The sequence below is a fragment of the Ptychodera flava genome, chromosome 14 (assembly GCF_041260155.1).
Source record: "Ptychodera flava strain L36383 chromosome 14, AS_Pfla_20210202, whole genome shotgun sequence".
NCBI lineage: Eukaryota > Metazoa > Hemichordata > Enteropneusta > Ptychoderidae > Ptychodera > Ptychodera flava.
In genome coordinates this window covers 9,729,778-9,746,848 of record NC_091941.1, presented here as the reverse complement: position 1 = coordinate 9,746,848, position 17,071 = coordinate 9,729,778, and the positions used below count along the sequence as shown (strand labels likewise).

The 17,071-nt window shown below is 37.1% G+C and overlaps 1 protein-coding gene across 3 annotated transcripts in view; it reads left to right on the top strand.

Moving 5' to 3' along the window:
- Positions 1-17,071, top strand: part of LOC139149273 (tectonin beta-propeller repeat-containing protein 2-like) — a 33,015-nt gene that overhangs the window by 1,321 nt on the left and 14,623 nt on the right. For 2 of the 3 annotated variants that reach the window (XM_070720918.1, XM_070720919.1), the window contains exons 1-7: positions 10,030-10,320; positions 11,897-12,132; positions 12,518-12,646; positions 12,988-13,119; positions 13,837-14,003; positions 14,330-14,778; positions 16,142-16,768. In XM_070720918.1, coding sequence (XP_070577019.1) covers positions 10,176-10,320; positions 11,897-12,132; positions 12,518-12,646; positions 12,988-13,119; positions 13,837-14,003; positions 14,330-14,778; positions 16,142-16,768 — 1,885 coding nt within the window. In that variant the 5' untranslated portion in view covers positions 10,030-10,175. Of the gene's footprint in view, positions 1-10,029; positions 10,321-11,896; positions 12,133-12,517; positions 12,647-12,987; positions 13,120-13,836; positions 14,004-14,329; positions 14,779-16,141; positions 16,769-17,071 lie in introns of those variants that run through there. The other variant, XM_070720920.1, reaches the window with a different exon arrangement.

The window sequence follows — 17,071 nt, the reverse complement described above, 5'->3', positions numbered from 1 at the left end:
TTCAAGTGTCACAAGCCGCATGCCATGTGCCAAATTTCATGATTCACGTTCAGCAGTTTAAACTAGAAACTAATGCAATTTCATTTCAATTTACTTTTAATAGTGATTCATCTACACTGATAAATCACCATTAGGGCTTCAATGGCACCTTCTATATGCATGAAGTGGGTCCTGTGATATGTGTGTTTATGAATTCTATGTAGTAAGGGACTGGACAGAAATTCCAGGGAGGGAGGGCCAGTGTTTCTGTATTAGAAGTACATGTGTGTGTTAGAGTAAAATATAACCAGGGAGATAATGTCTGAATAGCACATTCCATGCTCTTTTCTGATAATTTCAAGAATAGAATATAGCTGCAAGCAGCAATGACCGGGTTTCGACACATGACCCAGCATGAGAGCAAAAGAAGAATTAGATATGCACCCACACAGGATTCTAATATCCTATCAATTTTGAAGGGTATAGCACTTGTGGTTACAGAGTTATGCATCTATATGTATATTCAAGGTCAAAGGTCATAGAGATCACATGATATTTTGTGAAAAAAATTGTATTGGTAAGCTATCCCTATATACCAAAAATCAGACCTTTAGCTCCATTGGCTGGCTCAGAATTAGATATGCACATAATAAATGAGGTACAGGATGTGATGTGCTTTGCCAAGTTGAGCTGTCTTTGCGTAAGTTGAATAGGAAGATGAGAGTAAAGATAACATACTGTGTGGCAGTGAGTTGGGACGTACTATTTTAATGTAGGTTGTGGGTACTGTGTTTCGGTGCTCTCATCTCGTTCTATCAAGTTGTGAAACAGGGCCTGGTTTAGTAAGGAGTATGTGGTAGTGCAATATGGTGTGGTAAATTGGTAAGTAATTACTAACTTTGGTGTTTCAAATACATGTTTTGTCACTGTAGGTGTAAGAAATTCACAAGAACCTCATAAGAAAATGTATCAATAAATGTAAGGAACACATGAGGACTTGATGTCAAAACATAACAAAATATATTATTCTAAGTAATAAAATATAATAAAAGGGTTGTTGGTGATATGTTGTACATCTTGACAAAAGTTGAGAAAATATATTGTGCTATATAAACATAGTGAACAACTCACTGTTGATAAAACACGTTTGGCATCAATATCAGAATTTTATAAGCAAACATAGGAGATGTGTATTCTAGAAACACAAGAACTGTATGGCGAAGTCTGCTGATGACAAAACTTTGCAAAGTATAGCGATCTATGTAAGCAGAACATAGAGGTTTGTAAGAAAATGAACAAATACTAAAAAATACTAAAAAATGTCACTGTTGATGATATAGTTGCAGGTTGTATACCAGAATTTTATAGCAAAACAAAAAAATTATTAATCATACATGGCTATATGTTCACATGTATGTTTATCACAAAAACACATGTAAATACATGTTTTCAACAACAACAAAAACAAGAATTTTATAATGAAACATGAGGAAATATATCAATCTGTGTAAGAAAGACATAAGGAGTTTAGCATATAAATCTATGTAAACATAGTAAACAAGTCTATGTTGATGACATAGTATGTGATTATAGAAACTGCTGCAAAATGGATACTGATGGCCATATTCGATGATTGTGGCAAATGAATAGAGATTGATATGCATGGTGATGTACATTTTGCTTGTTTTTTTTATTTTTACAAGGAAACAAGTAGTATTTCCTAGGTAAAGATCACATGAGTAGTTTGTATCAAACACATAATAGTTGATCAAAAACATGAGAAAATATATCAAGTTATTTAGGGAAAACAGATAACTTGATAAGAAATTTTGAGAAAATATATATGGGGTTCACATCTAGGCCCAGGGCCAGCCAGAACTAATCCGGCAGAATGTGAGAAGATAAGCTAATCTTTTGTCCGCGTTCACATTACGTTCAACGCTGTCCTAGCCTAGATCATTTGGTAGCGTCTAGCCGACCTTTGACCTTATACAGGTCACAATGGCTGTCTTCGACAACAGGACCATGTTCGTCCTGTTCTGGTTGTTTTTACGATTTTTGCGATTGAGACGGGACAATTTGACCCATCGATCGCTTTTAAACGAGGTATCTGGTATACAAAAGTTAACTGGTGAACCTCGAAGGCGAAATCGACGGAGTGGTCGTCAGCAGCGTGAGGAAATTCGGCGGTCAAGAAGGCGCTTTGTGTTTCTGACAGATTTTTCACCATATCTTCGTTCCAAATGCCTAAAAGACACTTGATTTCTTCCGTAGCCCAGTTGACTCCTCGACTCGCCATTTCTAAAATGATACTGAATCTTCGAATAGGTCAAAGACTACACTGCATGTCAACTACAGAGGGCGTCAACTGGGACCTGAGTCGGACAAAACGCGTTCACAAAGGCTGTTTACTGCTCAACCAGAGACCTGGGTCGGCCACAAACCACCCCTCTCGACTAGGACAGAAATTGTCCGGACAGTGGCCGGCCAGAACCGTTCACACCTGTTTTTTTGGTCGGCCACGAACCTGGCTAGGACAAGGGCCTAGTCTTTTTTGGCTAATGTGAACGGCCCTATATTGATCTATGTGAATGTACTGAACTACTTATTAGCGGTGAAAGATTTCTGGCCTCTATTGAAGAATTTGGTGAGAGAAAGATATGTGTATATAAGAAACGCTTAAGAACTTTATAGCAAGCATATAAGATGCTTATGACAAAACTTTGTGAAATATACCAATCTATGTATGCAGCACATAAGGAGTTTGTGAAAAATGTAGAAATTTCAGAGGACATACTAAAATAAGTCACTGTTGATGACATAGTTGTAGGTTGTATATGATAATTTTACAACAAAACAAAAAGAATTTTTAATCATTCATGTTTATATGTTTAGATATATGTTTATAACAAAAACAGATGTAAATACATGTCGATGAGAAAACCAAGAATTTTGAACTGAAAGGTCAGAAAATCTATCAAACTGTGTAAGGAAGAGACAAGAACTTAAGTGTATGAGAACATAGTAAACAAGTGATTGTTCATGGTAAAGTATTTCCTTATAAAAATTGCTGTGAAATGGATATCTGGTGTGTGAGAAAAGGGTGCAATTGAATGGATACATTTATGAATGGACCAGACCCTATAGGTAAGTCAGTTTAAGAATGTATCTGCATGTAGGGACTATGTTTGTGCAAAGTTGGGAAAATTAAGTTGAGGGATTTGCGAGTTATGGCTGAAAGACATGAAAATGTCAGCAAAATGTCTGGTAGGTGTGAATGTGAATTTAATAGATAGCAGTATGATTAAAACAGCTCGGATGTGATAAGTTGGTTTTTTTTGTTGTGTATTTGATGGGAAATTATTATGTGTGAGGAGTAAATGAAGTAATGTGTGTGTTTGTGTCATATTTGATAGTGAATGGATTGTCTTGCATCAAGAGAGCAGAACTGATGTCATCTGCAGTGAAAACAGTGAGTGGTGGGCCAGCAGGTTGTCCGTACTGTTCTGGTTTCAGTGTTTGTATGTATGATGTGAGGATGTTCTTGTTGAAGGTGAGTTCTAGGGGGTTGTTGTCTTTGTTAACAGTTATTCCTCCGGTAAAAACTATGGGCATGTCCGTGGTTCTTTGAGATGCATGGCACTTCCTACATTTTATTAGAGTATATGGGCAGAGGCTGGGGGTAAGTTGTAGTATTGTTGCATTGTTTTTTGAGGCACAGCAGTGCTTTGTTGAAGGAGAATAATGTGGGTGTTGTTATGATTGTCTGAGCACTGGGGTCACTGTATGTTGTTATAACGTTTGCAGGTATGGGTACTGGTGTAGCTTTGGCATATTTATGTATGGATAGGTATTTTGTATCCAAGTAAGAGCGAACTGTAATGTTATGGAATGTGTATGCCTGGTGCAATTGGAGAGATTGTGCAAATGGGCCCCAAGCTGACAATCCGATAGCACCTGTGCTGTCAGCAATGATGTTGTTCCTAAGAGCGAGGTCTCTTTGTGTGGTTTTGACTTCATGTTGGATGTTATCCTGCTCGATGATTTGTGCAACAACATTGATGTGTTCATAGTCAGTTTTGATGGAGATTGAGTCTATGGTTGTCATTATTGTTGGTATGTTGGTGTAGGGGAAGGTGCATGTGGTGAGTATTTTTATGCTGGTGTGTTGTTGGAATTTCACTTCATCCTCTGTGGTTTTCATAAAACACGGTCGATATTTTATGTTGTGTATTGTTATGGGGTATTTGTTTGTTGCTGCTATGTTTAGTTGGTCATAGTGTTTGTATGCATGGAAGGAGATGAATCTGATATATGAATCTGTGTTGGTTTGTAGGTGGCCCGTGACTCTATTGTTATTCTTTTGAAGATCATGCACGTATGCGGTAATGGTTGTGGGTTTTTGTGGTGGTGCCGTCGGGTCATGGATCTGGATCATGCGGCATTTTGGTGCCATGTCTGATATGCATGAAGTGGGTCCTGTGATATGTGTGTTTATGAATTCTACAGTAAGGGACTGGACAGAAATTCCAGGGAGGGAGGGCCAGTGTTTCTGTATTAGAAGTACATGTATGTGTTAGAGTAAAGTATAACCAGGGAGATAATGTCTGAATAGCACATTCCATGCTCTTTTCTGTATAATTTCAAGAATAGAATATAGCTGCATAGCAGCAATGGTTTGGTTTCAAGATATCTAAGTACAGATGGGCAAGCCAAGAATTAGACATCGATATGGCCAATGAGGTAAAAGGATAGAGTGGAATAAGGGCTTCATCCCACAAAATTCTTGATCTCACCAAATACGAAGGTTGTAGCATTTGTTGTCACCAATTAATCATCCATGACCAGTGGTGCGCAGTTTTATATTTAAGACATTTTTACATTTTAGTCATGGACGTTCACATTGTAGCAACTCATGGGCAATTTATATCAATTTCTATGTCTGACTCTAGCAAGTCAAACGTGCATAGGAAAAATGTAAAGTGTACACCTAACATGTATCGTGTATTGTTTCTAACCTGTCTAAAATGACAAACGTGCAAACATGGATCAGAGTGTCGGAACGTAGCCTAACTCTGCACTAAAACTACCCGGTCCACATAATACCTGTGGGCACGACATGTTACTGCCTTTCCTTTCAGGTACATGAGAACCATTTCACAGTTCATACACTCATTGGAATAAAATGACAAAATCGCCACAGAGACACATAGGCCTTCATCCACATCAAAAGAGTATTGGCAGGTATGAAATACATGTAGGATTGGCAAGAAAAATTAAGGATCAGGTGAAAATAATAAAGGATCAGGACCGATGCTGTTATTAAAACAGCCTGAGGAGAACACTGTAAAGTACACAATAGGCACCATTTGTGAAGTCTGTAAATTACAGTATTACCAGTAAAGGACTGTGGCTGAAATATTGCTCATTGATAAACACAGAAAGTGTGAGATGACATTTAGTCACATGACAAGCTCCAGTATGAGGCAAGAGGAAATGAAATTGCCAAAGGTGCAAATTAGAAAACACTTGAAACCTAGCCATCAATAGTGACCCTTTTTCAAAATGATGTTCTACAACAAGAAACAGTACAATATTTCGAAAATGGCGGAAAAATCTAAAATGATGTTAAAATGTTTGAATTTACATGCCATTTTCAACACTTGTGACAGTGTTGTACACTTTTTCAGTCTTAATGAGTCTTATTCAAAGAAAACTCTTGGAAAACTGAGGATACTTTGAGATCAGTTTATTACACATTCGCACCTATTGGGGCTTTAACTCTGGAAAAATATGAAAATTTTTGGTTTTCAAAAAACTAAGACAGTAAATTTTTTTTCTCACACCAAGAGCTTTAATAATAATAATAATAATAATGGGTTCTTATGTTCTTATATAGCGCACATATATCCACAAGTTGTGCTCAAGGCACTTTACAATTATTATTACCCCTGGTCACTGGACCTCAGCATACCACTCAACTCCCTTGGGAGCAAACAATAGCTCACATATGCAGTCAATCAGTGCAGCAGAGCTAAACTGTAAATGCACACATTACAACCTCTGTCCTACCAGATACCCATTACTCCACGGTGGGGAGAAGCAATGAGGAAGTGCCATGCTCAAGGACACAACACCATAGCCATGTCGGGGCTCAAACTCACCATCCTGCATCCACTGCTCTGACCACTGGCCCATGATGTCTCCTGTAAAGTGAGTTCCACAAGTGAAAAAAGAAATTGGAAAAGTTTTGAGATTCTGAATATCTGTCCCTGAGGCACATTCTACCTTAACACAGTGTCTTTTCTGTGGCAGTGACAGTATTTGTAATATATGTAATATCCTTATCATTATGGATGAAATCATCTCGAAAAAACTTGAATATTAAAGTGTGGTTGTTATCGGTGAATTGTATGATATAATAAGTTTTTGTGTTGCATACAAATAGTTCCAACTGTCAGAAGGAACGGATATGTTTTGGTATTTCAAGATCGACTTAGTTTTTTTGTTTCTATATCACATGTGATTTCATACAGAAGAGAATAATGTCATTGACTCTCACTGTGATTTCAACTGATATTGTTTAAGGCACTGTGAGAAGATTACTTCATACTCTAGTATAACATACGTGATGTGTATTGAGTAAATGCACATTTCAACATTTTCCGTGTTTTAAGATCCAAATAGGAGTTACGAGTATGAAGTTCAAATATTTAAAACTACCTATTTTGTAACTGAAAATGACAGCTTAAAGTCAGATAGCATGCAAACTAAGGTGTACATGTAAACTCTCAAATATGCTTCACACTCTACAGGTATGCATTTACTCATCTGCACAACTTGAGTATTTTGGCTGCCTGATATAGCGCCCTCAAGTGTCAATCCTCTTCCTTGTTTCCTGTTAATAACCACAGACAGTGGAAGTGAGATGTATGAACTTCATAGTACTGTAAAACATGTCGTTGTGGCTAACAGCCTCTTTCAAGGAATTTATCAAAGTCCGTCAATTCTCTAAATTAATATGCCACTAGACTAGAAAAGAATTTGACTATAATAGTAGAAAAGAGTTTGAATATCTGTCCCAGGGGTGCATGCTACCTCAGAGCTAAAATATCCTATCTCTGTGTGGCATTGACTGTCATTTTCATCCCATTTCAGTGTGTGATGAGTATTATGCAAGTGTAAATCACATGCTGTTTCTTAAGATTTAGTTTGCCCTTGAATGTACGTGGGTGCCGTGCTATAATCACACATAGTGAAAGGAATATCATCATCCATGTCACTTACAGATGTAAAGGGAATTGAAACATTTAGGTGTTATAATGATACAAATTTAAAGTCATCTACAGTTTTTCATTGTTACTGTATGTTAAAGCTAGAATTTTGATACACGTCCTGTTCTTGCATTGTAGTTTAAATATATACATACGACGTTGGAACACTGTGTACATGCATTGGCATATTCAGGATCAGCATTCCATCTGTACCTATAGTACATGTGCCTTAGCCTCAATTTTTAGTGTATTAGTTTGGTAGATATGCAGTGTTGCAGCCAGGAATTTTAAACCGGGGGACACTGTGTCCCACCACCGTTTATTTTTGGAGACATTTTGCACATCTTTAGGGACAACATGCATCTGTTGTCAATCAAATTTTGTATTATTTGTAACAAGTTAGTATCATAGAACAAAATTCTAGCTACTGGGACTGTGTCATTATGTTTGAATTTCATGCCATTGTAGCTTACCGTATCTGCTGCCAATCAGAGCTCAGTTGGACAACGAGCAAGTTATGATATCTACTGCTGCGTTTTAATTACTTTTAATAATAATAATAATAATACTTTATTGCATAACAACACACTTCGGGAAGTGCGGTAGAGCAAAATAATCAAACATTACACACATAGCTCCGAAAGTAGATAAGTATAAGCCTCAAAATAATCATGCAAAACAGTTCATCGTCAGTAACAGATATAACTTGCAGACGACACCAAACACAGTTACCTCATGAGTGCACCTGAGGTGACCCGCAGTGGGCGACAATGCAGGACAGTGGGTATCGTTTTTGGGACAATGTAGCAAGGGCATATCCTGGCTGCAATACTGGATATGGTAGGATTTTTCCATATCTCATAATTGTTTCCCCAAGAATTTTCAGATTATTGCTACCCTATCAACAATTTTTCAAGGCAAATACATGTATAGTAGTGATATAACTAAGTAGGTAACATTCCATTCATGTCTTGTTTGAGTTCCAAAAATTATGATTTCATTCCTCAGAATTATTTTGTATCACGTGTTGGAACTCTGATGTATCAGACATGTTCACCCGGTTCACCCTGTAGTAATTTGATACATGAGTAAGATACCAGCGTACTATCATGTGTAAAGAATTAAATATTTTCTGATACAAAAATTTATCTTTACAGACTGAATACATTTGTATTTCTGATATTCTTCTATTGTCAATAAATAATTGTTTAAATAGAAACATCAAATTAATTTTACTGATATGTATCCTTGATATGACTATTATCAAAGTTTGATTCATATAATCTCACTGAGACCAAAATAGGTCAGTTTTCTGTTTTATGTCCGACTTTTTCATGTTTTCAAGAAAAATAAAACCAAATTTTCTTGAAAAAAAATGTTTTCTTCATTGGTGCTGTGCAGGCAAAATATCAAACCAGAACTGTGATTTTGTTTATGACTTTCAGTATTGCTACCATCAAACTCTATGGTCAGTTGTAACATAAAATGGTACGCCTGTTAAAAAATCCCCCTTGATACTTGCAGTCTCATTTTTCAAATTGAAAAGGCAAAATGAGTCTTTGTTGTACTTCATTTTATATTTTTCAACCGCTCACTCACCCATCCGCAGAACATTACTCACTTTGGTCATATCCTGCAAATTTCATTTTGCTATAGAAATGTCATACTCATATTTAAATAATTGGTTTTCACCTCAAATTGTTTAAAATACGAATGCCTGGACAGCTTTAACATTCCATTGATGTCATATCCATTCTTACCTTCCTTTCTGGTTGTTAAAACTCTTAAACAGTTTAATATGGTAACAATGGCCACCACATTTGCACAAGAACTCTTCACTTTGAGACGATTGGTACCTTTCTGTATCATTTCTGTAAATTGTACATAGAGTGCAATGATTGTGCCGTGCATGTGTCGTATTATAAATCGAGCAACCATTGCAATGTAGTAGCTAGCTGAGCAGGTTTTGCCACACCATTGCTAAATACTGTAGCTTGCATCGGTACAATGACTTCTATAGTTTGCTTGAAACACAGTGGTGGTATTGTTTCCACATGGTCTAAGTATCAAATCCAGGTGAATAAACTTTTCATAGACAAAACACAACGTGATGGAAAGATACTGTAGTAAGATGAGAGGCATATATGCGGCATCCAGGGAAAGGTACAGAAAGTATAGCATTCAGCAATGAGCAGTAAAACACTGGTATTGACTGCCATAGGGTTTTTCAAACAAGATGTACACTGTGGTGCACTTGCTACATGAAAACTATTATCTAGGTCACCCTATGGGTGACCTCAATCCATACGTTTCATTTCGTTCAACAAAGAAAGGGTTTTGTTCAGTGTTCCTGTGACCCAGTCTTTGTTTATTCAATGTAAGGTGAAGTGGATAAAACTGAGAGACTGGCTTAGATCACAGTGTGTGGAGAGTCTGTGCTTTATAGATTAAAACACTTAAGACAGTATAGATGAGCTGGATTTTCCATTAATATTAGAGAGTTCAAAAATTGAAGTTTTCCATCAGAAAATAAAATGGTCATATGGACAGGCTTTCGACCCTGTCAGTCTGTAGTGTTTGGTGTTCCTGTCAGTCTGTAGTGTTTGGTGTTAACACCCACAAAGGGTAGACTGTAAGGTGGCCTAATGGATGAGTTGCTATTGACAAAGCATTGATTGGAGGAAAGTGTACACTGTGACAGCCTCCTATGAAACAAGAGCTCTACACCACGCCTAGGTCAATTCAGGTCATGACACCTCGTGCAGAACCTACATACACAGAGCGGTATTGTTCGCAGCTACTGGCGCACAGTCAAGGAGTCTGTGCTACTTGGATTTGTTCTGCAGTGGTGGACAAAAATCATGTTAGCTGCATTTGAGCTCTGATATCTTGTGGAAAGTCGGATTTGACTGTCTCTCAGTCATGGGGAATAGTTACAGCATGCATCTGGCCATTCAGGAAATTACGCCTGCCATTTTAGAGGCTCTGGATGGGAAAGCGTACAGAGAAATTGATTGGAGATGTTTGCAACCTGAAATAGCTGCTGCTTTGGAAAAATGTAACAGTGGTAGGTTTGTTATTCATGATGACTTTCTTTCTGTCAGTGTTGGCACTCAGGAAAGTTTATTTCAATATTGTGTGTTAAAAGTGTTTTCTGTTATGACTATAACCAAACCTGTTGTAGACACACATGTTATATAGTATAAGTTGTGTGAAAACACAGTAAATTCTCCTCCATGGTATGTTTGTGGTAATACATGAATAGTAGTCATTTACAACTGTGAACACTATGTTATGTACAGTTTAGCGCTTTGACAAGTGTGAAACTTTGACACACAATGTCAAGGTCCACTACATGTAGTGGACACAAATTTATTTTTGTACATGGGCTGTTCTGAGAACTGCGTCCAGACGTTGCAGACAATGTATTCCCTCATATACATTCTGCAGACATTCAAATCATGAATTCTTCACATTTTCAGTCACCATTGTAAAGTATATCGATGAGCATACTTTCTAACCTTTGCATGCAAAGTTGGTACAATCTAAAAAGCAAAGATTGTCAAATATTAAACTGTTCTTGCCCCGTATAGATAAAACTTAGGCATATTTTACTTTAACTGTACTCTGACAATTGAGACATGATTTGAAAGTTCAAATGTGATGAACAAGGTATCATAATGTCTTGTATATTTGTAAATTTGCACTTTCGATTTTGATGGAAAAATCTTCATTTTCTGTCATATTTCTTGTAATATATAGTACATGTATATACTTGAACTGATATCCCTGGCATTGAACTTTCAATAATCAAAGGCAAGGAATTATCACACAATGATCATAAAAATTTGTGTTTCTGTCATGAAAGTGGAAGTGTATGATTTCTCCTGTCACAGTGAAGATGTCAAAATCTGTGTAATAAAAAGTATAAGTTACTTTAGTCCGGTATGAAAACTCTCAGGATATCACTTTACCTAGCTACTTCTTCAAGAATCATTTTGCTTCAGATTTTATTAATATTTTGAGCTCGGTTACTGTAAGAAAGATTCTACTTAACCCTTAAGCACTGTAATTTTCCTCCACCAAAATATCAGGGTAACATTTTACCAACTTTTATGAATTTTTCTGTTATTTTTTCAATGATTTGGACTGAATGGACATCAATTTTCATGGGCTACACTTTTTGACCAAAATTTTGGGAAAAATCAGAAAAAAGTCGTCTACGAAAAGAAATTGCTGGCTTTATATTGTATAAAGGCAACAAAACTCGACTTTGGCACTCAAATGGTTAAACGTGATTTTAGGTATCTATTATACAGTATAAACTTTGCCTTCACAAAATCTAATGTTAATTTACTTATCGATCAATGAGTTTTATTCTGACTTTGGTTATAAACTTAATTTATCTGCTGGTCATGTACTTCAACTAACATTTTACAAGACTTGATTTGACAATAACAGAAACTTTGCGGATAGTCCAGTGGGATTGAAATGTCAAAAGGGCACAATAAATCTGCCTCTATACATTGCTCTGCTGGATTCAGTCATGCATGATACTGTCTGAGTATATGTATGACAAGAATCTTGAATTGCCAGGTCATTTGAAGTGATAAAATATCCATGTCTCTTTTCTGATCTTACAGCTGTTCCAGCAATAACAGAAGACATTGCCGGGGAGGACCTTATTTTGAAAGAATTCCAGCCCCTGTCGTACCTGCACAATCACCTCCCACAGAAAGCCCAGAGGGGAATTCAAAATATCGATATCCAGCATACGTGCATTGATGTTAACAAGAAGTTTATTGTGCTGGGCTGTAATATCGGATTGGTGTTTTTGTTTGACAGAAGAAGCAGACAGCTTACAAAGCTGAGAGTTGAGGTAGGGTTCATACAAAGATTAGTCTTGAAGACAAAATATTTAACACTGTAGTATCTGTTTAAGACCAACCTGATGAAACGGTGTTGACATGTGCCAATAGTGTGTGTCCCGTAAACCATAGAAGCACATGTAAAATCAAGCTAATAAAAAGTAATATTTTTTGAAATTATGTATTACTACTTAGCTCATTTTCTTTATTTTGTTCATTCTTGTACGTTTATGAACAAAACGATTGTACAATACTGCTACCAGTTACCTAGTAACATAATTATGAAGTAAAACCACATGACAAGTTTTCTGTTTTGCAACAGATTGCAAAAACTGAGTAAATGAGAACAAGAATGTCTTGCCAAACATCAATTCTAGTTTTATTTTGCTGTTACAGAGTGGAAATCACAGTGTTACAACTGTGAAGCTATCATCTTGTTTAGATGACCTACTAGCAGCAGGTACATCTAATGGCAGTCTGTGCATTTGCCAACTGCCATCAAATTTACCTGGTCATGATGCAAAGGTGAGTTGCTGATAAAGTCCCTAATTGTGATTTTGATTTGTTTGTTTTTTTATTCCAACGCTTTTATTTTCTAGCTTTTCTTTCAACAACTCCTTCAAAGTAATTAGAATGTGGAAAAATGCTGTGTTAATAGTTCATGCTCGTTGAAAAGTTGAGAAATCACTGACATCTACTGCTTTTGCTTCAGCAACATACTGAAGAAGTTTTGATTCACTCTCCATAGCCAGTGTCATTTTTCAGTTCATGTCAGTTGAATGGAGACTGCTGTTCTTGGCCGACATTCCAAGTGATTGTAATGATGATTGCAAAAAACATACTTTCATGTTCTTTTTACCTGATAGCTGAAGAGACACGATGTTGAAAGGTTACACAGCTGTTCAATACTGTGTGCAGAATGGAGTACAAATGGGATGAAGTTGTACACTGGAGACGAAAGAGGAAGAGTTATTTACACTGCTGTAGATTTTTATGAGGTAATTTGTTTCAGATCACCAGTATGTTGTCAACGGCTCAGCACCAAAGGGATGCAACTCTGTTTTCAGTCAAAAGCACTCTTGATTTTTCATACTTTTAGTCATTGTCCCAAATGCACCATTGTACAAAATTAAAGCTAACGTCTATGTGTAGAAGCTGATGATGCAATATGTGTATAAAGATCTCCACCTGTGCAAATCAGAAGTTACAAAGTTTTCTGGCCTTTTCACCTGTCACCTTCACAGTGTGGAAAATTTTACTTACATCCCTCTTACTTTGGCTAATCATTCTGTTACCACAAAAAATGCTTTGTGTCAAAATATACATGTATTTATTGTTTTTTCATACCAAATGAGATACAGAGAGACAGAGGCAGACAGACAGATAAAGACAGACAAACAGTTTGAGTTATGAGTTAATGAGAGTTGAGAGTTAGAGAATTAGAGACTTTAATAACATTTTCGAATTCTGCCTTTCCAAATTGTATTCTGTCAAAGAAAAAACCAAGTTTTAGAGTATAATGTTCAAGTAAAATGATGTATCATAACATAGGGCATAGTTTACATCACCATGTTCAAATATACTGCTTACAAATCATTTGAATCATTGTTAAGCCACAAATATAGCTTATAATCAGGAGCAAGCTGTACTCAGTGTATCATGTTTCAGGTGTATTACAATCAAGTTCTTAAAATAGTTTCTTTGTCTCTATACAGTCTGAGAACCCATGCAAATCAGCACAGATACTGACCGAAGGTAGTGCAATAATTCAGCTAAGCTATGCATATAAGAAGCTACTGGTATCAACTCTGCAGAGGTCAGTGTTGTGCCACACTGATGAAGACAATAAGCTGGATCAAGTGGGACAAAAATCAAGGAAAAGGTATTCCATGACATCCTATGGTAATCCTGGGATTTTGCTATGTGAGGATAAACTTTTCAGGAAGAGTTGACTGAAAAACAATGCAGTTGACTACAGATATTGTGGGATTGATTTAAATAGTTACCCCAGAAAGTAAGAAGGTATTTGTACTGTGTGTTGGTCATCTCTAAGCCACATGCCCAATTGTTTTCAATTAGTTTAGGGAATGTCATTTGTGAAGGAAATATTGTGAAAAAAACAGTGAAAGGGACGCCTTGTACTTGAATTTGTATGTTGTTTGTTTATTATTTGTTTGTTATGGTTTGTCTATTATTCTGTAATTCCAGCCCTGGTCCATATGGAGCATTTTTCATCCATGATGTGTGTAGACCAAGTGATGCCATGCTATATGCCAGCCGACCTGGACTCAGGCTTTGGAAAGCCAATGCTAACGGTGCAGTCAAGAAGACTTACATCTTGAAGGACATAATCAAACAATGTAATTATCCCCTGGTGGACTTGTTACCAGATACAACGCCAGCTGATAGCAAAGCGTCCAATCCTGTGTTTGGATATGTGCTACTCTACAGAGACAAGTACGTGCTTACTTGGTGCAATAATTTACTCTATATTGTGGATCCTGAACTGCAAGTCATCATGGGAGCAATTCAGGGCTCTGCTGGGCAGATATGTGATGTTGCTACCAGTGAAGATGAAATATTCGTTTTACGAAGTGATCCTGTTGAAAGACCTGTCATTAGAATCGCGAGCAAACCTGAACCAAAGCCATACAAAGGTGAGCAGATATGAGAACATCATCTTGAATATTTGAAAGTCTGTGAATTCAGAATATCCTATTAAAAGAACATTCTGAAGTTCATTATTATATATCTACCATCGAGGTCAATAGAAATTTGCATGGGCAAAAAAAGCTATACATTAACCATTTCCAGGTGCCCCAACCCTGCGGCTGCATCTGCATGTTACTGTTGAACGGTTTCGAGGGACTCATTGGACGGTTGCTTGAAGATGTCTTGCACTCTGTACGTGTAGTGCACAGACTATCCAGAAGCATGTCCAAAATAGCGTTCCATACTCGTTCTATAAATTGGAAAAAACATTTGTCAATACTCGGACAAATTGATGCCCCAGCCACAAATGAAATATGTATGATAATAAGGTTATCATGACAATACCGAAAAGGATGCACTCGGACATTTGGGCCACGCATCACCCTCCTTTTCGCATCTGGTGATATGCTGGGCAAATGTCTTCGTGCATTCTTTGTGGTATTTTCGAAATAATGCAATAATATTAAAATTTAGAAATTTGATCACTGACCAATCATTTGTCTATGGATACTTAATGTTCTGCCCTCAAGTTCATGAGTCATTAGAACAGTGTTTGATGTGAAGGTAATGAATTAGTGATGCCTGTGATTTGATACATGTTGTTCTGTTCATAATCAGTCACCCAGTCAGTCATGCAGTTAATCATCCAATTTTTCACAGTTTGGAATGCCATGATGTCCATAAATCTGTCACCCAATACCTCTCAGTGTGTATGCAGTATGCCCTGGTTAGTTCAGTCTGTCACTCAGTCTCTATCTGATCTATCACCCGGTATATTATCAAACCAGTATATTGATGGAACAATACAGTGATCTGATTGGTTGAGACGTGAAAAGAACCATTGTATATACACAATATACCACGGCTGGCACACACACGAGCTCTCGGCTAGAGCAAAAATCCTTTTTTTGACGTTCTATGCCACAATTTCAATATACCGGTACTGTTATGATATACATGTAATAGCAATAAATCTCACCCATCAATGGTATACCACCTGATTTTGACCAGTTCACTTCATTTATATGCACTCACTATCGCTCGTGCATATATGTCTTGATTTTGGCCTTTTCACCACTTGATTGTTGGGTCAAATATCACCATTGCACTGAAATGAGATATAGATAGTGCCTGTAAAGACAGCTCATATTTACATTGTCCCAACCAATGGTTCTCATTCACACAAAGACAACAGTAGCAAATACAAGATCTACACAAAAAGAAATCAGTGGTGATGTAAATGTAGATAGAATTCATTCATGTTTCATTCATACAACCTGATGTCAATCTTTTGTATTTTCTTTCCAGACACAGAACGAGTGTCCCTCGAGAACCCAACATCTGCTGCTGAATCGATATCAAACTTCCGAATCCCAGCAGCTGCAGAATTTACTGACTATTTCAAAAAGCCAACAACTCAAGATGATTCAAAATTCACCAGCGCTCTAAACAACGTCCTGAGTCACAATCCTTTCAGGATTCCCAAACTTCGCCGAAGTAGAAGCTCAGAAGACTTGACGGAAGAAGAGGACAAGTCGTCTTTCTTTCCCAATTCCAAGGCTTTCCTGAAGAACTTGCTCACTCAGCGGAGAAACAGTGGTCCCAAGAGTGAAGGTCACGGTGGTACTGAAGCAGAAGCCATAAAGCTTCAGGAGAAGACTGCAGACACAGAGCAGTCTGATGAAACGGTCACCGCAGACATAGAACACTCTGATGAAACGGTCACTGAAAGCAGAAATGTAAATGACAAATCTGATGTTGGTGTAAATGTCAGCGATGAAAAAAGTGAAACTGTTTCGATTACAGTCTCAGAAGCTGTTATTACAACACAATCTGTCCAAACAAGTGCTCAAGTTCAGAGTAAAAGGAGTGATGAAATTGTCTTTGCACCAAAGCCGAAAAAGAAGAAAAAGAAGAACAAGAAAAGAGATCTGAGTAAGTATATTTCCAGGAACATTGGAAACGTGGAGCCATAACATGGATGAAAATTAGAGTTCCTATGTTCTTAAATTGTGTCTGTGCTCTGCAGACTTCCTACATTAATAATAATAATAATTTTATTTTTTTACATTCACACTCTACAAGAATTTTGGCACAAAATAGCAACCATTGCAGCAGAATACTGTACCCCACATGTGCCTCATGGAGTTGAACATAGGTGTCCTGTATAACTAACCTTCTAAAATTCCTTGCCAGAGTTCATGCCCCTTTGAAAAAGCAAGTCCGTGCTTAATTTCA